Source organism: Amphiprion ocellaris, chromosome 2, assembly GCF_022539595.1.
Source record: "Amphiprion ocellaris isolate individual 3 ecotype Okinawa chromosome 2, ASM2253959v1, whole genome shotgun sequence".
In the NCBI taxonomy this organism is placed as follows: domain Eukaryota; kingdom Metazoa; phylum Chordata; class Actinopteri; family Pomacentridae; genus Amphiprion; species Amphiprion ocellaris.
The window spans coordinates 31,943,482-31,969,144 of NC_072767.1; the positions used below are offsets into that span (position 1 = coordinate 31,943,482).

Here is a 25,663-nt window from a genome sequence, read left to right on the forward strand (position 1 = left end):
ATGGTCACTGCCACACAAAGAGCAAGCAGGAGGCCGTGAGTGCTGTGCCTCCACCCGTCTTTCATTACCTTTCTATCTGGCTGGCTCTGACCCCCTCCTCTCTCCCCAGCAGCCATGCAGGCCAGCTGGCTGCCGCTCTGGTGTCGCTTTCCTGGCTCAGGAGGAGGCAGTGAGTGCATTAGCTTTTTTTTTTTTTTTTTTTTTTTTTTTTGGTTATTGTATGGGGGTTTGTGCATGTGAGAGTGTGATGGTAGCTCGCTGGGATGCAAAGAGCTCCAGGGAGCCCGTTCTGTCTGTGCCATAACCACTTGACAGCAGCTGGAGATGGTGCTTCATCGGGCCATCCAGGCGGCTCGAGCCGGGGACCTCGCAGCCCTGAGGGATCTGGCATCTTCTGGTCACCTCTCCCCGGCCATCAGTGATTCCCAAGGTGCCGGGCCGGTGCACCACGCCGCCAGGTGTGGACGCCTGGACTGCCTGCAGTTCCTGGTAGGCGAGCTGGGTCTGGCAGCTGATCCCCGGGCCTTGAACAGGGCGACACCAGCACATGATGCAGCAGCTACTGGCAACATCCGGGAGCTACAGTGGCTCGTGGACCACGGAGGCTGCAACACTGAGGTAAGTTTATCCACTCAGAACAATCTCTACACAGAGAGAGGGAGAAACTTAGCCTGAGAGCTCAAATGCCTTGGAGAGATGCCACATGTGCAACTTTCCTGGCAGTTTCTGTTGACTCACATTGGTGGAAGTAATGAAGTACAGTTACTCAACTACTGTGCTCAAATACACATTTGGGGTACTTTCTTTTCATGCCACATTATACTTACAATCTACAGCATTTATGAGACAGCTTTCATTGATTTTTTTTTCATACAAAACAATTGCAAAGCTTAAAAAATGCAGTGTTTTGTTGTAAAATAAATGTAGCACCTGATGATGTACAGGTAGAACTGAATAACTGATAAACCTGTTGACAGGAAATGAAACCACAAGCATTTTAATTCATATTTTTCATATAAAAATGTTAAACATTTTATGGTTCCAGCTTCTTCATTGTGAGACCTTACTGTTTTTCTTTTGAAATATTTTAGCCTGTTTTTCAGAATGATATTTTCTTGACTTCTACATCTACCAAATGTTCAGTCAAATCAATTAAATTCCCTTTCAGGTTGTTCATTTAACTCCTAAAAAATCCTCTCTGTGTATCAAAGTTACATACAATATAATAAAAATATAAATGCAGCATGCAAATTGTCTGCTCCTCTGACTCTTTTCTGGTTGAAAAAGTTGAAAAGCTCATTTATATTGTTAAAGTTAGAAAAGGGTTCAATTTAGCTGTTCAAGTGGTGAAAGATTCTCACATATTGACTCAATCCACAGCTTCTTCCGGTAGCGCTTTAAATGATCAGATAGCGTGACCAGCACACAGACACTCCAGTGCCTGTAAAAGGCCACCTTCAAATACAGATTTATTCATATGAGGAAGAAGAGGGCAGGCTATTGGCTATTGCTACATGCATGTCATAGTTCCGTAGCCAGCACTTGAATGTCCACAACTCCATTTGTCGAAACTGTTTCAGATAGTGTCATGTGACAGACGGTTCAGACACAGAAGCAGACAGACATACAGAGAGAGGAACTGATAACGAAACAGAAAGCTCCACCCTGCAAGCTGGCAGGATCGGTTCCTTAAGTTTGTTTTGTAATAAACTCTGAAACTCTGAATCTGTGTTTTTGAGGCTGTCATCACTGCACTACAGTTTCATTATGTGTCATCTAGCCTAGAAAAAAACACCACAGTGAAATGTCAAAAAGGTAAGAATACTTGAGTTTTATTGGAGTTTTTTTTCTCTATTGAGCCAGATCAATGAAATGAGAAAATTCCTCATTCGATGAAATCATTAGTAAATTAATTAGCTACAGTCCTACAGTTTAAAATTGACTCCATCCCCACCAACCCCAACAGTAAACTGCTGCTAACACATTAATGAGTGCAACAGTCATTGTGGTTATTTATCGTCACTTCAAGTAAAATCTCCTGTTTCTACTTTCATGCTTTTTACATTTTCAATTGTGGACTTTTACTTGCAATGGACTATTTTTTACATTCCAATGCTTGGTGTTACTTAAGTAATCGGGATCTGAATACTTTGTTGTGTGAGAGTCTAAATTCATATGACTGTAATGTGACTGACCCCAAAGTGTGGTTACATCACTGCACTTGTAAAAATTACTGTATACTACCTTTTCTGATGTATTACCAGTTGCTTACATCATACAGAACGGTGTTGACTTACTGCATATCCATTAGTATGTTGCAAGTGTAATTATGTCCAGATGCTTGAGGGGAGCTCTCACTGAACTTAGTAATCAGTTGCAGACTGAAGTCTACCTGCATCTCTTGTTTCTCATAATTACAAACCATTATTATCAAATCTGCAGGAGTTTGCCTAACATTAAAAAACACATCTAGTGTTTCAAAGTACTGTTTCTTAATGATCCTTAATGGATACATAAGATGTCTAAATTGGTGGTTCTGGTAAGAACCTCCATTGTAGCTTTGGAAAAGACATGAATATTTAATCTGTTAATCTCACACCTCATCCATTGTGTGACTGGGTTGATTAAGTGTTTACCTACGGTGAGTGTATTGTAATTGTTTGCAGGCCAGAGATGCTGCCGGTGCCACGGCTCTTCACCTCGCAGCTCGCTTCGGTTGTGTGGAGGTCATTCAGTGGCTGCTTTCTGTCGGAGGAGTGGCCAGTGTGGAGACAAACTGTGGAGCTGTACCTGCTCACTACGCTGCAGCCAACGGAGACCTCACCTGCTTAGAACTACTCATTCAGCAGGCACCAGGGTGAGTTCACAGCCCCTAGTTCACTGGTGCCATCCCTGATGTTTCAGCCATGTTACAGTCAGTAACATGGCAGTCAGTCGGTCCAGCACTTTGGTTCAGACTCCAAGATATTTTAGCAAGAAAAAGATATATTATTATTAAATGTGGGTACAAATGTGCATGGTTCCCCAATAATAAATGCCACGTTTTTTCTTCTCGCGCCACCATGAGGTTGATAATTTGTTGATTACAGTAATACATCTTTCCAACTAACAGATGAACTGTCATAAAATAAAATGTATAAGAAATTTTCACAAGGTCCCCAAAAGAGTCATTTCCAACCACCGTTGTGAACTTTGGTGATCCTGTGACCTTTCACCTGTAGCGCCATCATCTGGTCAGATTTTTGTCCAAGTTGTTGCTTTTCGATCAAGTTGACACATTCCTTTCAGTCACAGATGGACTACACACTATCAGTCTCCTTCTTAGAAATACTGTTGAGATCATGTGTTTAGTTTTTTTTAACTAGCTGGATGTCAGAGAAGTTCTGTTTATTATGCTGCCAATGAAAAAAACGTCTATACCTCATTTAAAGGCCACTAGTTTGTGTGGCATGTTGTAGAAGCAGATCTGTAGGATTCAGCTGGAAAATGGTGGTCTACATTAAAGTCCCTCTCTAGCTGTCGATTGAATCCCTAAAAACTCATCTCTTGGTATTAAGATGAAAGCTGCATATTTAGAAGTTTTTTTTTTTTTTTTTTAAACCGTTAAAACAATCCCCGCCTTAGAATGTCTTAAATGTAGGTCTGCACTGTTGCCTCCTTTCGACTGGGAGGATCGGTGAAGTCCCTGCCTCTTTCTCCACTCATCCCTCTGTAGCTCGAGCACACCAGCTCACCTACGACTCTCTCAAACACTGGAAAACTACTCCACAATACACAAGGGCAAGTTTTTATATTGGACTAATTCAGATACACATGTTCAAACTGGAAACCATTTCAGAAGAATAATAATGATACAGACAGTCACACCTTGCAAGTTGACGGGATTGTTTCCTTTGATTTATGACTTATGAAACCTTAAAAGTCTGAATCTGTTCATGTTGTAGACTGCTTTTGTGGCTCATGATGCGTCTTCCGGCAAAAAACCCAACTAAGACTAAAACCTACCACCTGGTGTTCTACTGTTCTTTTCTTTATCACTCTCATGTGACTGGAAATGAATCCAAAGGAAGAAAAAGTTTGGGATTTTTTTTTACCTATATTTTAGCATGACATCACATTTGCATATATTTTGAGGTGAAGCATAATTAAACAAGAAAGAAATCATGGCATTGGGTTACATTCATCAAAAAGAAGATGTAAGCAACGTGAAAAGTAACACCCCGTTGTCCCTCTACTCTCCCCAACAAATCTCCCTTCCATTCCCTAAACCTGAGACAGTGGCACTTACTAAGAAACGGATGAAGACATGGGGCTCTTCCTGCTTCATCTCCTTGTTACTGGAGAGTATGACTGTCATTTGCATTGTGCATGGCGGTTTCAGACCTCACATGTAACCATCAGTAACCTGTGCATAATACATGCAGAGCTGCTGTCGATCACATATCAGCCCCGCGACTGTTCAACTACAGTATGTACGTCAATGTAAATGCAGCCCAGAGGATCTAACAGGATTGCTGGACTCAGATCATGAAGAGAAATAGCAGATAAATAAAGTGAACTTTGTTATGAGATGGATTCCAGGTTATCTGTCACTTTAAATGTAAAGCCGGATCACTAGTGGATCATTCCCAGAGACAGAGAGCTACAGAGAGGTTCATACCACTGTGATACGCATCTATGGACGGATTGTGTTTATTGTTGTTTTATTGCTATTTTTGTAATTATATTCAGAAAGTAGCATTTTTTTAAATTTTGTTATAAGCAATATGAAAAGATATTTATCATTGCTGTCCTTGATAATTTAATTATTGCATTTCTCTGTCATTACTGAAGGATGTCAACACTAATCTTAGCTCAAAGGGAGACACTCTTTGCACTCTGACAATCACTGACTGTTTTTTGGGTTCACGGATGAATGGCTTTGTCTACAAAGTGTCAGAAAAGTGTGAAAAATATTTTACCATAAGCTGAGCTGATGCCTTCAGAAGTGTTGTTTTGTCTGGGCAACATTTCAGAATCTAAAAGCACTCAGTTTTCATATGTGATAGACGAGACAAGCATGTTCTTCACGTTTAAAACACTGAAGATGAAAAGTGGCTTGCATTTTTCTTCAAAAATGACTGCAGCAATTATTTATTTGTCAAACTCTTTGCCTATCAAATTGAATTCATTATGGGCGCCTCTGTAGCTCAACAGGTTGAGTGGTTGACCCATAAACAAGGGCTATAGTCCCAAATGCAGCGTCATGGGTTCAAGTCTGATCCACGGCCATTGACTGCATGTCTTTCCCACATTTCCTGCCTCTCTCTCTCTCTCTCTCTCTCTCTCTCTCTCTCCACTGTGCATTGTAATAAAGGCGAAACAGCCAAAAAAATAATAGTCATTCAAATTAAACAGCAATCAGAAGTTTATTCTATTCAAATTAATCTCTCTATCTGAATTGATCAAAGTGCTGTATATGTTAGAAGAAAGGCAGCAAAATATGCATGTGCAAAAACTAACTTAACTAACTGATCAGTCAATTCATCAACTAATTATTGTAGCTATAATTGACATATGTCTTTTACATTTATCAAATGAATCATCTGCATATCAAACTGGTGCAAAGTGTCAGAATTTTGCCAAATTTTGGCCGAGCACTTAATGGCTGATAACGGTAACAGAACCTTGTTGCTGCTGTGTGTTGGAGCACAGGTGTGTGAACCACCAGACAGGTACAGGTGCGACCCCTCTGTACCTGGCCTGTCAGGAAGGACACCTGCATGTGGTCGAGTACCTTGTGAAGGACTGCGGGGCTGACGTCCACCTGAGGGCCCACGATGGCATGACGTGCCTGCATGCTGCGGCTCACATGGGCCACCAGGCCGTGGTGCTGTGGCTGGTCAGTAGAGACGCCTCTGTGTCGTTACTATGAAAGAGTTTCCTACATGTGTTGTCTTCCTTGAGCTTTATTTCATGAACTCCAAACAGGTGACCTGCACCGATGCGAGCTTGTCCTGCCAAGACAGAGAGGGGGCGACTGCTCTGCACTTTGCTGCCAGCAGGGGGCACTATTGCATCTTGGAGAAGCTGCTTCACATGGGTTCAAAGGTCATCAAGGATTTCTGGGGAGGAACTCCACTTCATGATGCTGCAGAGAATGGAGAGCTGGAGGTAACTTTAACCTTTTTTGTTGTTTTCCTGTGATGATCTTGTTATTGTTTGTGGCCTGTGTCTTGTCTAAATAAACTTAAGTGGATTCATAAACACAATTTTATGTATATTTTTGTTTCCTGGTCCTGTTTGATTTCCCAGTGCTGTAAAATCCTGTTGGCCAATCAAGCAAACCCTTCAGATCAAGACATTGATGGCTTCACAGCCGCCGACTTGGCAGAGTACAACGGCCACTATGAATGTGCCAGATATCTCCGTGCCATGGAGAAAAATGTGAGCTCTCTTCCTCACCTCCACTGTCTTTTGTTTTGCACATTTTCCTGCTTTGCGTCCTCTGTTCGTGTCACTGCCCAGCTGTTTGCCTTGGCATGAGAATCAAAGCTCGAACGGGTGAGTCCGGTCAAACATCTGGAAGATCTTGGAGCCTCGGTGAATCATTTTCTTAATTTGTTACATGTATTTCATTCAGGTCAAGCCTGTCCTTCTCCTGAGCTCTTCTCCTCCACTCAGCCTGATTGCTCTCAGTTTAAGAGGTCTAAGAAAGTGGAGGATGAAGGCTTTTGTGTTCAATAAGGCATTACAGGCAATGATGGCGTGAGTGCCGGAGGAGATTGTTTGTTCTCGGTTTGCCACGGAGGACTCTGAGATTAGCTCTTTTGTTTTGCGTGGAAAGCTCGCCACTCCTTAATGTGACTGATAAATATTTTAGTGTTAACACCTTGTTTGTGCTGGTGTCAAATCAGGGGCCAATGAGGTTAAAACTGTTTAATTCAAATTCATAATGTCAAATTTCATTATTCATCCTGCTGCTCTTTTATTTGTTTTTCTTTCATAATAAAGTGTAGAGGCTTATAGTTATTGGTGATTGTGAAATTTGAGCTTGTAGGGTTGATTTTAAATAGGAAACAAAGAATCAGGGTAATTGAAAGAGCCTATGGGGACCTTTCTGTCAGCAGACGTGTTAAACCTTAAAGCCTGTAGTTGTTTCCCCCCCATCACACTTGACTATAGCTTCACACAGCAATGTACAGAGTAACCAAAGCTGTGGGCCAATAGAAGCCATGAATAAGTCAGCAGAGGAGAGTAGCACTCATACATGAAGAGGACGATGATAGGGAAGCAGCGAGGCGTGGCTGCCGAGCTCCCCTTCAGAACTAATCCTCCCATCAACAATGGAGAGCTAATTAGCGCCGGGCCGGCTGCGGCGTCGGACGCAGCCGGAGCCGCCGCCAGCTAAGGGCCTATCAGTTACCCCTCTCCAGCGGCTCAGGTGGAGGGCCCAGGGGCTGAGCCCGTTATGGGATCCACAAGCTTAAGTTTCAGCGTTTTCACCATTCTGATGCCTGGAACCAGCAACTCGATCCCTCTGTAGAGCTGGAGAGCAGGATGTCATGGGCTTCAAACACACGTTTGATTGTGTGTCATGTGTTTTTTTCTTTTTCCAGAGACTTGGAAGTGCGATGATTGTCACCTCTGCATATTGTGTAAAGTTGGTAGCAGGCAGAATGGTGTATCATGTTTCTTGGCAGTGTATGAGTTAGATACACAATCTGACACTTGTTATGAACAAAGAGTAGATCAGATAGAGAGGCTGAAATAATAGTGAATTGACTCAAATCTTCTTGTATTGCTTTGAGACGCACTGCGCCAGAGATGAGCTGTGCAAGTAGACATGGCTTAATTACATTTCTGGTGGTGTTTCACGTGTAAAGTGCTGCGTAGATCACGGGTTTCATCGGTTCTTAAGTGTCAGTCAGATAATCTCATTTCCGAGGAGTGACCTGAATGGATTGGGACATTGGCTGCAGAGAGCTGTGTACTTGGCTTCTCTGCATGTTTGGATCGCAACACAACGAGGTCAGACTCGTTCAGCGCTGTCAACCACTCTTCCCTCATCTTGCATCTCAGGAGCAGCTGCAATCAAATAAACGGTGTGTGGCGTGAGGTTTACTTCACACATGTTTCAAACACACTCACGGAGATCAGGCCAAAGATACTGTTGTTTGTGAATTTAGGTATTTTTAGAACACTGGGACAGAGAAAACATGTTGTTTCCCTTCGTCGCAGTGTTTTTCAGGGAAAAGTCTTAACATCCGGATAGTTTCTGGTGAAGAGAAACAAACCACGTGCTATAATACCCTTTTTAAAATCTTCCTCATTAAAGGGAATCTACTGAATTTATTGTCTTCTTAATGTTATAATGAATGAAATATTCTAAGGATATGATTCTTATTAAACTCTCCATCTTTTCTCAGATCGGGGCTGGTGATCTGTTTGAATTACAAAGTTGGCTGCATCGCTGTTGCGTATTTATGACAGACTGAGAGATCTTTTACAGCACCACGAAATCTATATAATAGACTCATATACTGTGTGATACCCTTTACATACTCATCTGGAAAAGATGCCAAGGTTTTAAAATCTATTAATAGCTGTGGAGCTGCAGTGATTGACCTGTTTTTGAACTAAAATGCCAAAACTTAACAGGTTGCAGCTCCTCAGATGTGAGTATTTGCTGATACTCTTTACATTTTTCTGTCTTTATGGCAGTAGACCAGATATCTTTAGGATCCAGACTGCTGACAAAAAGAATATGTCAGTTGGAGCTATGGGAAACTGACATTTGCTTTTTGCGTTTTATTGTAGCAAATTTTGTGCATTTGATCAGGAGAGCAAGTGGGGTATACATTACACAGTTAGCTAAGTTTGTGACCAGAGGATGATTTTATTTATCCACATTTAGATATGATAGAGCCCTCCTTATTTACTGAGAAGTCCCTGTTTCTCCTGTTTGCTAGGAGAAGTTTTCAGTTGGCAGTTTATTATTATTATTAGGTGAACCTACCTAGAAACAGTACACTCTGATACAGCAGTCCTGCAACAAATGCAACCTTCATGACAGTTGTAATATTCATTTTTTGTTGTAAGAGATCCAAATTTATGGCCATTTTAAAGGACGCACAATAATATCAGCATCAGAATTGACTGGCTTTAAAATGAAATATTGGCAGTGACCCAATATGAACAGACAGATAACAACTGTCAGGATAGTAGAAAAGTAAGTAAGTAAACTTTATTTATATAGCACTTTTCACAGAAAAGATTCAAAAAGTGCTTCACAATAGAATGCAAAATGACAATAATATACACTACATAAATACACATGACAGAATGATACAAATTTACAGTTGCTTTAAAATGGTAAATAAAGATCAACATAGTACGTTTTACATGTAAATTCAAGTATTTTCCCTTTTTTGCCCTGCAAATATGTACATTTGAAAATTATTGTATGTTATATCTGCACCTGCCAGTGGACCATCATGACCTCACTACGCACAATAATACGATAAATCCATATATTGTATGCACATACCAAAATGCCAAAATGTGTTGGAAAATACAGGATATTGGCAAAGATTTAATATTGGTGCATTTTGCAATTATTGGTGATGCTGTTGAAGTGTGCTGCATTATAGACAGAGATGTCGACATACAGTACATGGACTGGACATGATATTAGAAGCACCAGTCAGTATAAAGTTCAACAGCATCAACAACTGCAGCCTCCAAAATGAGCCTGCAGCAGAATCACCTCTGTGAGACATAAAAAGCAGAACATTATAACCTTCATGAATGTGAGATCCATTGCAGGACTGTTGTAGTCAATTTTAGCAGCATTCATCATCTCTTTATCTGTGAAAGTGAATGAAATCCAATAGAACAGCTCTTCCATTAATTCCACATCTATAAAGCATCCACATTTTCTTTTTTTTTTGGTCAAAAAGGTGATGATTCTACTTCATCTTTGTCAGTGAAATCATGCTGGCGGTGGACTGGACTGTGTTAATCACTAATTGCATTTGGTTGCAGCCTCCTCGGTTAAGCAAATGTAATATTCATTAGGAAACTGGCCTGTTAGTTGATGATTTCAGTCATGAAATCCTGGTAAATGTGGCCACAGTTTATCCCTGCTCTCTGCTTGTTGTTTGTTAGTTTTTCCACGCTGACAGTCAAAGCTGTGTGTTCAGCTTACGGTGTCACGTTGTGTTTCCACTGTCACATTTTACGAACCATATCAGGTACATGACATGATTAGTGAAAAAATGCTCAGTGAGGGAGCTCCTCCATTTAGTTGTCCCGAGTGGAAAAAAAAATCAGCTGAACGCGTCTGGATAAAATGTCTGTTTTCCAGCTGCTTTGACAAGTCTTCCGCTGATACCTCCCTGCGTGCAACAACATGACCATTGGTTTGTCCATGCATTAGTGACATTACCGGCCATCCTATCCTTTCGCTTAATTATTAACAGCATTCTCCGATCAGAGTTTATTGTTTATTGCCTGGCGGGCCTTGGCCACAGGCAGTGATGCTGATGATGATGGTGTCAAACAAGCGGTCGGTGATCTTAAGATAGCGTCACATCCCTGGTAGGGAGCAGCCGCCTCGGATACCTGCCTGCACGAGTCGGTGCTTCTGCTCACAGTGCAGTGAAGTCGAGCCGCTGTGTGCTAGAAGAGCTGCTCAAGGTCGGGTGGTGAGTTCTAGCTGGTCTGTTGATCACTCTCACTGCTATTATTAGAGCTTTTTATCTGCTTTTGCTCTTTTTCGTGTGTTTTTCTTTGAGCTGTAGTATGTAACTGGACAGGCTGAGTAATTATTTTTCTAAAATGAAAGGAAACTCTTGTACGTTCTGTTCAAGAGGCCTCAGCTGGCAGATGTTTTGGCAGCATTTTACCTATTTTTCTGATCAGCTATAGCCTCTTACGGTTAGGCATGACTAATGCTTCAGACTCATGACCTTACTTTATTTTGTCATTGTCCATTTGCACAAATTAGGCATGTTTTTTTTTTCCCTTTTTTGAATCTTGCACTGCTTTTAGATACAGTTTTCTGATCCAGTAATTGCTACAATGGTTCATTGTGAAGGAGACAAAAACTTTCATTCATTTCTTTTTTAATTTATTTAGCTGCAGCACGTGCAGAAAAAATGCTGTAAATGTTAGAAACAACATTGTATGTGTCAGTTATTAGCCTCACAAGCATTCACCTCCTTGGAGGGAACCTGAGAGTATATTACCATGTGAGTGGACATGTATTTACACTATAGTGTTCTGTGTATAATGTACACCCGCTGTATACATTCCACGTTGCAATTTATCACCATGAACGTGAATATTTCACATGGAAGCAGGTTGTTTTAATGATTGATTCCAGAGCGCAGCATTACAAGACATGTTTCTTAAATACACATAGTGTTCTGAAATACTTAAACTCTCTCATGGCTCGACCTACAGGGACCACAGATTACTGGTGCTGCATGTCTGACAATGAGACAGCACTGAGTAGCTGTTTCTTAACTCTTGGCTCCTAATCTGTAGTGATCAGGGTCTTTGTGGTCTTCGACAGAGGGAGAGTGGATCCAGGCCAAAAACAGGGTTAGGCTATCTGGATCTGCGTGGCAATTGCGATGGGGGTGCTGATGAAAACCAAATGCTCTCTGGCCACTGCGTCTAATTAAACACACACACACACACACACACACACGCAAGGTTCATCGTAGCTTTTAGGACATTGAACTGTTACGAGAAGGGTCACTAAGGAATCAGGCTCCCCCTCCACCCGTTTCCCAGCCCCGTTGTTGTTTATCTATTTATGGATTGCACAATTTCTGGGAAGTTTATTCCTCCGCCTGAGCTGTGTCACAGCATATTTCGTGTAGCTCGACATCAAAGTGCCGTGTGAGAGGAAATGGCACGGACCACCTCATGGACATAAAGCACAACAGCATGCAGCAGCATATTAGGCCTGCCTTTGATGTTTTGGTTACTAATAATGTCCTCGGAGAGCTGAATTTGATATGCATTCTGCATGGAGTGCATTAGGACAATACAGGTTCATTAAAGGGAACCTAAATGTTTCCATACATCCTACATCCTCCCTGGAGCGGTGTGAAATGCTGCCACTTATTCCAGCTTGCTTACTATCCCGTGTGCTTGTTTTTGTTCTTTTGTCTTTCATCGTGTCTTCAGGCTTTAAAATGTTTCATGTGTTAACTTCAGTCTAGACATTTTAACTGTTGTTAGTTTGCCTAAAGAATTAACACCACAACGTTATTTATATGACAGCCTACAAAACATGAAACCGACCTCCTCTCTCCATAATATACTTGACTGTTAGACACTTATTTGCTGAGAAAAGGCCTGTTCCTTGCATGTCATAATTACCGGGAAAAAACTAAACAAATTTTACTTTAGTGTGATTGATTACACCACCCAGTTCCACTCATTTTTTTTGTTGTTGCTTAAAGTGCATTTCTGGAATCTTGTAAAATCTGCTGTAGAATACAATGAGCCTTTGAGCAAAACTAAATACTTACTTGTCTCTACATTTACCTCATATACTTGTGTTGAATGTCTTTGACAGCAAATAAACAGGGAAATAAGGATTTTCAAGTCATTTTTTTCTGTACAACACTCAAAAAAATGTCTGTTTATGAAAGTAAAACCTTAAAATGGTGTCATAAAATGTAAAACAGGAGGTGCTGAGTGTGCTTAAAAACATGGAAAAAATTCTGCCCTCTGTGGTTGTTTTGATGCACTTCTGCAAAGGAGAAGTCAAACAATAAAAAGTCACACAATGATGCCTGGTCACACCGCTTTTACATAAAAAATAATCACAAGAACAAAAGAAAAAAGATTTTTCATGATTATAACTTGGAGAAATTATTGTCTATGGTGAAAATATATATATGAACAAAACTTTTACTCAATAATCAGCATGAGGCCACATGTAAAGAGACAAATCAGGTTTGTCACCTGATGTGTGCTTAAAAAAACATGAAAAAAGCGGGAAACCAATGAAGATATGACAGTTGTCCAACTGTGCTCCGATGTCAAGCTGGAAAATGTGAATTTCCATCCAGCAGCAGTTCAGGAGAGGTGAAGTGTCTGTAAGGAGATACTGTTACAGTAGGTGTGATGTGACCCAATTTAAATGACAGGACAAATATGGAGCAGTAAACAGTTTTTAATTATCCAGCATCTCCTTTTTGGACATTAGTTTGTCTGTGTATGTGTTTTAAGAACACAAGAAATTTTGGAGCATGAATTTGATGTTAATTTGATGAAGTCTCATTAATATCTGGCCTTGTGTTCAGGCTGCCCAATATATCGTTCCAGCATTGATTACTTTAGGAATAGTAAATGCAGTGCGTTGTGAAGAAAGGCACAAAAGGAAAACAATTCTCATTTTCTATGACTGATCTACCGGAAACATCTGTTTGAGAGAACATCCTTTACTACTACAGTTTATGGGGTTTTATGGCTATGAGTTTTTTCAGCTTTATTTACAAGATACAGAGGTTGGTGACATGCAGGCTCCACATGTGCAGAGTGAAATGAGCGAGATACAGGTGAAAAACACAAAAAAATACATTTTAGTTGTGAAAAACAAACAAAATCAGTTATATGGACATATTTTGGACACAGAAAGGATGGTGTTGATCAAAAACAGGTGCTCTGTCAACAAATTGTTTGCTCATTGAAATCAAAACCGTCAGATCTGAAGGGGCCTTCAAAGCAAAAGCTATTTTGGACACATTTACCAGTGTGAGACAATATGACAATGACTCTAATTTGTTTTTTCTGCTTTTTTCAAGAGAGTCTTTTATCTTCTATACAGATGCTTTCCTACAAAATCAGCTAAATCTTTCTAGAATGATTCATTCTTTCCAAATGGTTACACAAGTCTGTCTTTTGGTGGAAACTGCCGTATTTCTTCATTTGGCAATATCTATCGCAGAAAAACTAAATATTGCAAAGGCTTTTTTTTTCTTACAATATGGTGCAGCTCTACCTTGTGTAACATTGAAATGTGACTGTGTGACATTTGCAGACGTCCTGTGCACATAAGCCCATCGAGGTGATCGTTCCAGTGGAGGAGGAGGTGAAGCTGAAGCCGGCTGTGGTGTTGCAGCGCAGCAGGGAGGATTACTACGGCAGCCTGAGTGACACATGCATGGACAGTCACAGCAGTAACACACACATGGATAGTTTAAAGGTAAAGTTTAGGTTTTAAGAGGTTTTCCATTCATTTCATGGTTTTTTTTTATTTTTTATTTTAGCTTAAAACAACTTGTCTCTGTCCGCTTTGTTTCCAAATTAGCAACCTGAGAGTGAAGAGTTCCCACAGGCCCGATACCCTCATGCCCTCCCTGGACCTCATTCACCCTCTGCACAGCCTCAAAAGACAGCTGTCAACAGAGTAGAGCAGGTTCAGATCGCTACATCTGGTGAGAGAATTTCTGTATATATTTTAGCAAAGCACGGCAACAAGTGGTCGCCCTGTTTAATGTTATGTGTAAGTCATAGCTCAAAGTTAAAAAAGTGCATGTTCATTAGTCTGCATTATTATTTGTATCGCAGTTATTAAAGGTTTCAATCAAGCCAAGGCCGATGGGAGTGAGAAATCTGTCTCTGCTGATAAGATAGCGTTGCCTGATGCAAACCTCCTGGCTGAAAGAAAACTTCTTGGCGACATGAGGTCCATTAAATCTCTGAAACAGTCTGGAATATCGGGAGTCTTCACTGGACAAGCAGTAAGTATACTTAGTTTTGTTATCTAATACATCCTGCCTTTGTAGAAGCTTCCTTTCTTTAGATAAAATGCTGATAAATGCTACCTTCCCGTGCTCTGTGTAGAATAAGATGGTGGTCCTACCCACTGAGGAGGCCAACCTGTCAGACATCGACTATCTGGTGCCCACCCATGATGAGCGGGGCCGCCCCATAGCTGAGTGGAAGAGGCAGGTCATGGTGAGGCAGCTGCAGGCCAGACTGCTGGATGAGGAGGATCAGAGGAGGAAGGTAATGCCATTCTAAAGATTAAACAGGGCTGCATCAATAATATGCTGACATTTAGACATTCATCTAAATCTTACAAATATGTTGTGATGGCATGCAGCACAGATTTGTGAATACAGACAAGAATCCTCTCATCCTGCAAAGTACATCACATCTCACTAACAGTTTTTGCTGCGGTGTCTTTAGTCAAAGAAAATATCTAGTACAGATAGTACAGGAGGGAGAATGATACCACAGGGGATCAAACCCACGATGAAACATTCGGCTGGGAATATTCAAGTCTGGGGAGTTTGACAATTCAGCTCCACCCCGATCAAGGAGAAATAGCACCTGCATCTTTGTGGAGAAAGATTCATAGTCGAGCCAGATAATAAGCCAAAACACACTGCAGACCTTTGACTTGAAGACCAAGGACTGATGACTGACTGTCAAGGACTTTCCTCCACAGTCATCTGACCTCAACCCCACTAAACATTTGTGGGATAACGGGTTTTCAGATTTGCACAAACTGCTGGAGTCCGAGTGCTGCTGTCATTAAAGGCATTCTGAAATTGATGTACATTCACCTGTTCACTCAAATTGTTAAGTCTATCTTCATTAGTGGTCTCATATTTGAAGACGTCACTGTACCTATCCATCGATTCCACTTATTTTCTTTTCTTTCTTGTGAGCTCTCATGGATTTTGATGTCAGATATTTATCTTAAAGACTTGCACAGAACTAGTAGGTACTTGTAGCAGTTGAGACTTTATCCATTTCTCTTATAACTAAACTGCATAGACCTTTCCTATTTCTTGGAAATGTTATATTAATTTAAATACCAGCAAATGTTTTGGGGAATTGTCATGAAAGTTTCCAGGAAATTAGATGTAATATATGTGGCATGTAAAATTATTCAAAAAGTGAACTGACAGAGAAATGAGACTATTTTGATAACTGATGAATTGTTTTGCATAATCAATCAAAAATGTCAAACATTTTCTGGTTCGTGAGACTAAATAACTTTGGATTTTGGGCTGTTGGTCAGGAAAAACAAGCAATCTAAATATATAGAAATAAGTACTTTTGGCCAACTTTGACCTGCCAGAATGCAGAAAATGAAGCGTTTGATGCTCATAATTTCTTAAGTGTGTCCCAGTGTTCAAACACAATCCACACCCATGCTTTTGGCTGTAGGAAATTGCAATGTGAGGATTTTTTGCTCACTTTTTACATGTAATAATTTATCGCTCAAGAAATAACTGCAGCATTAATTGAGAGAGAAAATAATTGTCACAGCAGTTGCAGCGCTTAGACAGTCAGTTACATGTTGTAAAGCCTCCTTTAAATTAAAACCGCTCCTAAACAAGTTGAGCTATTGAGTCTAACCAGGCCATAATGAGAAAAGCAAAAATTGTGGTGTGACTTTGTAATGCTTGTCTGAATCTGCATTACTCAAATTTGAAAAACACTTGGAAATACAGTCACCATTTACCTTCAATTGCTCATAACAAATCAGCAAGTCAAGTCATATTTCTGAGGTTTGGATAAGGTCTATGTTGCAGTTTTACTGTATCATAACTCTTTTTCTTGCACGCCAAACCCATCTGAAATGTTAAAACGACTTTAAAATGACATCTAGTGTGTTTATCTGCCTGTGTTTGCCTCTTTTTCTTTCTTTTTTTTAACAGGAAAACGGGAACAGATATGCCAAAGTGAGCTGGAGGTACTCCCAAGCCCACAATGCCATCCTGGGGCCCTCTGGTGAGCTGCTGACTGAGGATGATCTCATCTATCTGGAGCAGCAGATTGCCAACGTCTCCATGCAGAGGAACTGTGAAGGCTACGAGCTGGAGCTGGCTCGTCTGGCTGAGGAGCTCAGGCACATCCTGCCAGCCCCCATCGTCAACATCACCGTCAACACGCAGTTCAGAAACTTCTCGAGTCAAGTTCCCCTACCTGTGTGGTGCGGCCGTATCTCAGGCATCGTAAAAAGCATGTCTCTGCTCATGACCAACCTGACGGACCAGCCCTACTGCAAGATGCCCAACACCGACCTGATCACCGTGTTTTCTCAGACGCCACACAGACAGAACTCCACCAGGGGACGCAGGGAGAGGATAGAGGATGAAATCCATCAGTTTGGAGTGTCTGTGAGGACTCTGAAGTCAAATTTCGAGACACAGAGCTCATCTTTGCCGGATGAGCCGGTAGAGGACATCCTGTTTAGCTCTTCCACACAGCTCGAAGCCCCAAAGACAGACAGGCAGTCTAAAGTGTTGAGTCCAACCCGAGAAACAGACCAGAACAGTGACTCCGGCATCGACTATGATGAAAATGTTGCTGATGTTCTGGAGACCACCAGCCTCAGAAAGGAGCGTATCGTCGTTCTGTTCTTAGGCCACTGGAAGAAATCTGCCTACACTGTGACACTGAAGAGCAAAGATGCAGCAGAGAGGAAGATGAGCAGCGGGAACTCGGAGATGGGTGACAAATCGGGTTCCGGTTGTGGCGGCAGCATGGAGAGCGCCCAGTCAAAGATGTTGAACAGCTCCCTGGGACATTTCTTCAAGCAGAGGAGTGCTGTCAACAAGATGCTGGGGAACTGGAGGAGCATGATCTCCAGTGTTCCTTCCAGACAGATACGCAGGTAAGAACCTCCTCTTAGTAGGTGATTAACTTCACCAGCAGTACTCAAGCGCTGCAAACTATATGTGTCAAAGTGTCACAAAAGGTTCATCAGGTACCACAGGATTGTTTAGGAATACAAATCTTAAGAGAAACATTGAATAAATTTAATATCTATGATATTGTACATCGAAATGCAAATAGTAAAACTGTATAAATCACATTTTTCTATTAATAATGGATCAAATTGCAATGTGTGATGTAAAAGGTGTCACTTGTAGTGATAAACCCACAAAGAATTTGCCCAAACTTTGCAGTTCTCCACTGTTACAAAATATGGAGCGCTCCACCTGATACGGCTTTTGTTTTCCTTTAAAGCTTTACTTTCATATTTTTGTTTCAACTCACAACTCTCATCTAGCACTTTTTCACCCAACAAGCTCTAATTAAATACAACTGTACATTACGCAACAAAGAGCAGAGTTAGCGACAAACTACAAACTAGTGCAAAACGCTGACCATTTAGCCAGATAATTGTGATGTTTTTGTAGTTATTGGCTGGCAGAATTTATGTTTGGTGATCACAAACTCCAGAAATTATTTTTAAATTGTTGCTATTAATACACATTGGCTGCTGAACGTGTTAATTGGCAACTATTTACTAAAACCTTCAAACTATCAATTTTCCAAACTAGTCAATCAGATTTTTCTGTTGTATTTTTGCTGTTCCCCTCCAGTGGAAAATTCATTTATCTCTCCATGCTAGCCGTGCTAGCCTTGCTAGCAGCGCTGTGACAACCAATAGTGGCCCTAGACAATGTCTCCTCAATTCTTTGGTTTAGCAAATCTCTGCAGGTCATATAGTCATTAGTCATTGATTTTAATTTTTTGGTTATGCAGGCAAGAACTTACATAGTATAACAGGATTTTTAATGTAACCATCAATTGATTACAAATATGAAATAAAAACATATGCTTGTAAAATTGTTGGTAAAACTCTTAAGGCAATTTAAACTGCCAAAGATAAGATAGATGCTCAAAATGTCCTTATTCTGCTCAGGACATCTACCCCATTGAGACGTCCCACTCTGTACATCCAGCCTTTTGTTTCTTTCTTTTGGCTGCAGGTTCTGGATCAGTCCTGCATTATTCAGCAGTTTGTGCCACTTATTTGTGGAGTTCTTCAAAATAGGTTTAACGAGGTAGTTTAACTAAAAACACCAAATATCGGACTTCTGTAATGTAAGAATTTGCAGTTTTTTTTCATTTATATAGTTGTAAATACTGAATCTTCAGTTTTTAACCATTAGTAAGAAAAATAAAGATAATTTGACAGACTCAAAGAGAGTGAAAATATCTGCAGCTTTGTGTTTATGCACCTTGTTTAACCATGCTGCGTTGTCCACAGGCTCCACAAGCAGCAGGCACTCTACTCTCCAGAGCAGTTCTTGCCTCGTCTGGATGGGGTTCCCGTGGAGTACGACAACCTGACCCTGGATCTCTTCATGCTGGGCTACTTCCACATCCTGGAGCTGGAGCTGCCTGTGGACGAACGCAAAATGAGGCACCTGCTGTGTTTCGAGGTGTTCGATCACGTGGGGAGCTTCCCCTGGGAGATGGTCAGGGACTTCCACAAGGCCGTCATACAGGACATCGAGGCTGGGAACCGCGAGTGGAAGGACGGCTTCGAGGACATTAAAGTGAAGTTCTTTGGAAATGCTGTGAGTTCATCTGAAAGCACTGTGGATGTGGTGAAACACAGCCTGCCAGAGGTTAGACGGGTCCCTAAAGTCATTGTGCAGACACCTACGCCTGATGAGGGGATGCTCTATGGTGGAACTGACATTTCCAGTTTTAGCAATGAGGAAATTTGCAAATACATCGACCGTAGTTTTGCTTTTTGGAAAGAGAAGGAGGCAGAGATTTTTGATTTCGAGTAGTGGCTTGTGTCATTTTTAAAGATATTTTTATATGCTTTATAGTTATATAATTGTAGGGCTGGGTATTAAACCTGAGAACTTTTCTGAATTGTGAAATGAACTGTCTGTAGCAACTGTGTACCAAACAAAAGTTGGCTTAGAAAGCGTAGCCAGATTCTTAGCCTTGTTTACTTAATATTTGATCTAGTGTTGCCTGATGTCAGTTAAAATTTTGTTAATTTTATACTCTTTTATTTTATTGCGTTTCATTAAACATAAGTGAATTGCAGAAGTTTGAAATTTTTTTGTTAAGGTTTTCAAAAGTAGGTGTAAAAACTTGTTTATAGTAATAGGATATGGAGATATTTTGGTACTTGTGTTGAAACTCAGGGATCACATTGACGATAGCATCATCAAATTTCAAACCATACCCAGCCCTATTACAAAAGAGAGTGCTTAAAGTGTGTTTTCCTGAGACTTAACATCTTTGTTTTGATGTTAAAGTATTTTTCTCCCATTTTGTAAGAAAAGATTTTATGTTAAATACTTCCAACGCAGCCTAAGATCCTTAATCTGGCAGAAAGAGAACCAATTATTTCGAAATAAAATGACTGTACAGATCTTGATTATTTCATTGTTAACATATTCTTAAGAGTCATTCCAATGATTTTACACCCTATTTAGTTTGTTGCCTTTTAAAAAGCACATAAGGTCAAAACTTACACACCTTCAGCTTCATATAAACAACCAACAACTCATTATAGCAGTATTATTAATCAGTTGTCACATTCAGAATTATTGGGGCTACTCTGTTTGTCTCCTTTGCAAGCTTCAGGGCCTGTTGAAAAAAATCCTAAGTATGTGTCTGTAACAGCAGCTGTGGGTCCCATACATGTTGTTTGGAATCTGGCTTCAGCACGGCGTCACTGTCAGCCCTAAAAATAACCATATGAACGACAGGCAGTCCACCCCAATGACTTGGCAGTCGCTTCTCACCATACTGCTCACTCCATGTTGATCTAAGCAGCCGTGACAATCAGCTTGTTTTACTGGAAGGATGAGCCATTATTTCCACTCTGTGCCTCTGTGGTGAGTTTTTTTCTTGTTGATTCTTTGGTTAATTTAACGATATTTGATGACAGGAAATGTAATTTATTGTTGGCTTGAGGAAACATTAGAATCATACCAGTGGAGAGCCAAAAGTACTTTGTGGTTCTTGTAATAACACAGCGATGCCACAATTAGAAAGATACGGCATTTTTTATGACTGGTCACTCTTAGCCTTTACCACTATTTTCTAAGTAAGTAATAAATAACAAGCTATTCGCGTGATCACATGTTGTTCTGTATGTCTTTATCTGTATGGCACTTGAAAAGTATCTTCAAAATTAAATGCTAGTCAGAGGTGCTAAGTTTACATTTTTTGTAGGATTTTGGGCCTCATCGTGAAAGAAAAGATGTTCTTTTGTGAAAAATATTTTGTGAAAATGTCTCATTTTGATTTTTTTTCTGTATATATTACGGTTTGATCTGTGATGTAATGTTTTAAAGTCAAGGTTAAATTCAATGTTTACTGTGTAGTAAATATAAATCATGATAGAGCTTTGCCACATTAGATACCACTGAAAGCATGACTGTCACACAAGAAGGGCCACTGCCCAACAGATGGATAACATAAGTCATACATAGAGTCTGTGTGATTTGCTAAATTTACATTGTTTCAAATCATGATTAATTAGATTTTTAGTTTTAGTTTAGTTCTTTGTATTTATATGTTTCTTTTGTGCTTTTAGGTAAGAGCTGAACTTGTTGACCATCCCTTCCTACAGAAGATTCAACCCTCATTTTTACCTGTACTTCATCATGGTGCGTAATGTGGATGACCTGGACTTCTGCCTGTCCTCCCATCCTCAGAGCATCCTGGAGGGCTTGCGTTCCCTCTGCTCTCACCCCAAACTTGTCGACGTAACGCTGAGCGCCGGCGGTCGGGATTTCCCCTGTCACCGCGGCGTGCTGGCCCTCTGCAGCATGTACTTCCGCTGCATGTTCTCGGGGGATTTTGTGGAGAGCATAGCCGCACGAGTGGAGCTTCATGACGTCGATCCCGATATACTCAGCTGCTTGCTCGACTTCGCCTACACAGGCAAGCTGACCATCAACCAGAGCAATGTGGAGGGGCTGATCTGCACCTCCAGCCAGCTGCAGTTCCAGACAGTGCGAACCGTCTGCAGCCGATACCTCCAGCACCAGATTGATGCCACCAACTGCCTGGGGATCCTGGAGTTCGGGGAGATCCACGGCTGCCCCGAGGTGGTGGCCAAAGCTTGGGCCTTCCTCCTGGAGAACTTTGAAGCTGTTCAACAAGGTGAGGAGTTTCTGTTTTTGGGAAAAGACAGACTGGTTGCCTGCCTGTCTGATGAAGGACTACAAATCCGATCAGAGTGCACTCGCGTGGAGGCCATCCTGAAATGGGTTCGGCACCACAAAGAGTCTCGACTCTGCCACCTTCCTGAGCTCTTCACCTTGTCTCGTCTCTTTCTGCTCAGCCTGGACTACCTCGCTGACACTTTGCTGAAGGACAGTCTGGTTCAGGCCTCTCCTAACTGCAGGGAGGCTGTGGAAAAAATCCACAAAGAGGTGAGGCAGTTCACATTACTTTTGTGTTTTAAAATGAGTGGATTTCCAAAAACAATCATACCTTTCACTTTTTTAGAAAATGGATTTGGCACCGGATTATTTGGACAGACTCAACTCTCAGAGTCCACAACCAAACCTGCAAGAAGTGCTCTTTGTAATGGGAGGTCGATCTCTGGATGATTCAGATGATGAAGATGATTCAGATGAAGACGAGGACAGAGACCCGAGACTGCAACGGCTGCTGTCCAGGAACTGTGCCTTCTACAACACAAAGACTAGTAAAAAAATATTCTTTCCTCTATCAAAAATTCAAGTTCAGATTCCACTGTAATCTCCAAGTTTGTTGGGAATGTCTGTGTGATTCCTCAAAACAGTTTGGCAGATGTTGCAGATCGTTAAATGCAGCGTTGACAGAAAAATGGCTCTGCAGAAATGTGGTCTGGATGTGACAAAACTGGATCATCATCTCAGTTCCTCAAATAAGCGTTTTATTGTGCAGGCTGGAGGAAGGCATCCATGTTATGTTTTTCACATGGGATGTTAAGGAAAAGATTGTTGCATCTCATTTTAGGATTTCTGGTTTTATGTGGATGCACGACAGCTCTGGCCAGAAGCTGATGATCTGCCAAAGAAGTTGTTTCAGGCCAGCGTGTAATAACCCAACTGACTTATTTACACTTAAATGGACCTCAAGGATTTTTGCATCTCTGCCTGACGTTTTACAATATACATTTACTGTTTGAATACTGTATTTGTGATCTAGTCTATGATTTTCAACATTAAATCTTCTTTGCTTTTCTCTACAGAACAGTGGCATGAGCTCCCTAATTTCCCAAATCCCAACAAGTGGGGTTACTCCATGGTCTCCCTGAACAACGACGTGTATGTCACAGGTGGGTTAGGTGTATCCAACATTTTTGAACAGAAAAACTTTGAAGGCAAATAGCAAAGAAACAGTTCCAAATGGAGCTCCACAGTTTCTCTTTTGATGAATGCAAAACAGTGTCAGATTTACGACAAAGTGCTTGCGTCTTCGTAACAGGGGGCTCGCGAGGTTCGAATACCAACACCTGGTCAACCACAGAGACCTGGAAGTACATCACAAGAGAGGGGAGGTGGGTTACTGTGGCACCAATGCTCCGGCCCCGGACTAACCACACGTCAGCAACTCTGAACGGGGAGATTTACGTCATCGGAGGTAAGAAAATAAATATCATTCTTGAATGTGGTGCCTTAAACCTGCGGTGCTGTGGATCAACTCCAGGAACTCAGCTGCTCCTCAGTTGCTCACCTGTGATCCTCTGAAGGGATACTTTTTAGGAAGATGCATATGTTTGATGCATGTTACTGCAACTCCCTGTAAATATATGTGTTTGATGGTAATAAGAACATGATCAACCTAATTTTTTCCCATTTAGGAACAACATTGGATCGCGTTGAGGTTGAACACTATGACCCTTACAACGACACCTGGGCTTTGACATGCCCCGCCTTAAAATATGTGACGAACTTCACAGCCACAGCTTGTCATGGGAAGCTCTATGTGGTTGGCTCATGTGCAGTGAAGTACAACGCATTGACAATGCAGTGCTACAACCCTGTCATAGGTAAGGATGCTGCAGCACCAAATCACTGCTATCAGATCGAAACTCCAAAGTGTCAGCTCTTTTTTAACCCTCGTGTCGTCCTGGGGGTCAAAATTGACCCGTTTTAAAGTTTGAAAATGTGGAAAAAAAATATATTTTCACAGTGAAACTTCTGATGTTCACATTTTCAACATTTTGGGGAATTTTGTGAACATTTTTTGGTGTAAAAAAAAATGTTAAAAATGTTTCTTAAGAACATTCACAAAAAAAATCAACCAAAATCCAGTGAAATTCGCTGGATTTTGGTTGATTTCTAATATTCTTAAGAGAATATTAGAAATTTTACTGAAACATATGTAATCAGTTTAGATATTTTTAGGATTTTTTTTGAAGATTTTTACCCCTTTTTTGAAAATATTCACAAGAATTTTCTTGCCAAATTTGGGGGATTTTTTTAAAAATAAAACTTTTAAGGTAAACTTTTCAGGAATTATTGGAATTTTCTTCCTGAAGGTTTTGCAAATTTTTAGAAATTTGGGGAATTTTTTTGCTGAATTTTTAGATTTTTTTCAGACAAAGAAACAATATTTTTTGGTGCCCATAAATGAGGACAAGAGGAGGGTTAACTTAAATTTTTAATGGAAATAGATTTCCAACATTACATACAAAAAAGAAAAAAAAAGTTTAGTTTTTATCTTTCAACTAATCAAATGGTGCTGTGAGTGAGCTATTGCTCAACATCCCAGACTGGTGACTAGAGCCTGCAAATATTTTTTAAGAATTTATTTTATTGAAATTGGTCACAAAATAGTGATTCAGTGCTGAATATCGAATCCACATATATTAACAATGTCTCTGCAGCATTTGTCCATTATCTTACTAACTTATCTGGCATTAATGTAAAGAAACAAATGAGATTTTCCTAGTATAGTTCCCCCCATATCCTGTGTTCACTGGCAGATGCATGTTATAGCCTTGATTTACATTGTAGACTTTCTGATGCAAAGTGATATATATGTTATTTTTTTTTATAGATAACTGGATCAGCATATGTTCACCTTTCATTCCAAAGTATTTGTCCTCTCCTCGCTCTGTCTGCGTGGACGGGACTATATATCTGGTTGCTGACAACACTAAGAAAGTCTACTCATATGATCCACAGGCAAACATTTGGCAGAAGGTGGGATTAGAAATCACTGCAGACTGCCCACAAATCTATATATTCATCTGTATCAGCTTTGTGCTCTAATTTGAACCTAAATGATGCTTTTTCCACCCCATAGGTCCAGCTTCTTCACATGCTCCACGAGAACGGTGGCCTTGTCACCTTGGATGGCAAGTTGTATGTCACTGGAGGTCACTGGAAAGGTATGGAGGGCGACTATGGGGTGGAGGTGGAGGTTTACAACCGAGCGTCCAACACCTGGGACTTGGAATGCTGCCTTCCAAGACTTTGGTTCTACAGTGGAGTCTGCACTATCTTTCTTGATCCATCCCATTGGCCTGAGGTTTTCCACACAGAGTCAACAATATAGTGGCCCTCTGTCCCAGTCGGACTAAACTCAGAGTCAAAGACTTCACAGAGACACGTATCTATGATATAATGCAAATGCAATGTTTATCCCGGGATGTCATTGTGTCCTAGAATAGTGTGTTACATGATCCTCAGGTATTCTTAGATGTTTTTTTAGGCCACTCAGCAGGTGCTTATTTATACTTCGTATCATGTGCTTGAGATCTGAATGCCTTTGTGTTATTGTATGGTCCTTGGGAGTCATTAAATCTTTGTAGAAATACTTTATGTAAGGATTATTATTAGTTGTTGCAGCTGTATATTGATTGAAAATGCTTTAAATATGAATTAAACAGTCAACTGATGTAAATCCTTCCTGAGAAAAC

General features: G+C 40.7%; 2 protein-coding genes across 2 annotated transcripts; both read left to right on the plus strand.

The window, feature by feature from the left end:
• The first annotated feature begins 56 nt into the window (after positions 1-56).
• On the plus strand, positions 57-20,167 carry LOC111565037 (espin-like protein). Its single transcript, XM_023264977.3, has 11 exons — positions 57-618; positions 2,667-2,857; positions 5,695-5,881; positions 5,971-6,153; positions 6,295-6,426; positions 14,048-14,212; positions 14,318-14,444; positions 14,578-14,750; positions 14,854-15,018; positions 16,686-17,644; positions 19,031-20,167. The coding sequence occupies exons 1-11, from the start codon at positions 325-327 to the stop codon at positions 19,560-19,562; spliced, it is 3,108 nt and encodes a 1,035-aa protein (XP_023120745.2). The 5' UTR covers positions 57-324; the 3' UTR covers positions 19,563-20,167.
• A 309-nt stretch (positions 20,168-20,476) lies between these two features.
• On the plus strand, positions 20,477-25,662 carry klhl30 (kelch-like family member 30). Its single transcript, XM_023264978.3, has 8 exons — positions 20,477-20,630; positions 21,335-22,178; positions 22,255-22,456; positions 22,985-23,071; positions 23,221-23,376; positions 23,597-23,785; positions 24,799-24,944; positions 25,048-25,662. Exons 2-8 carry the CDS (start codon positions 21,405-21,407, stop codon positions 25,297-25,299), a joined length of 1,806 nt encoding a protein of 601 aa, XP_023120746.2. The 5' UTR covers positions 20,477-20,630; positions 21,335-21,404; the 3' UTR covers positions 25,300-25,662.
• The last annotated feature ends 1 nt before the right edge of the window (position 25,663 follows it).

Excerpts from the sequence above, each read along its gene's own strand:
- LOC111565037 (XM_023264977.3), top strand. The coding sequence starts at position 325 with ATGGTGCTTCATCGGGCCATCCAGGCGGCTCGAGCCGGGGACCTCGCA. Across the intron at positions 2,858-5,694 it reads CTCATTCAGCAGGCACCAGG|GTGTGTGAACCACCAGACAG; the intron begins GTGAGTTCACAG and ends GTTGGAGCACAG. Across the intron at positions 14,213-14,317 it reads CACACATGGATAGTTTAAAG|CAACCTGAGAGTGAAGAGTT; the intron begins GTAAAGTTTAGG and ends TTTCCAAATTAG.
- klhl30 (XM_023264978.3), top strand. The coding sequence starts at position 21,405 with ATGGTGCGTAATGTGGATGACCTGGACTTCTGCCTGTCCTCCCATCCT. Across the intron at positions 22,179-22,254 it reads TGGAAAAAATCCACAAAGAG|AAAATGGATTTGGCACCGGA; the intron begins GTGAGGCAGTTC and ends TCACTTTTTTAG. Across the intron at positions 23,786-24,798 it reads GTGCTACAACCCTGTCATAG|ATAACTGGATCAGCATATGT; the intron begins GTAAGGATGCTG and ends TTTTTTTTATAG.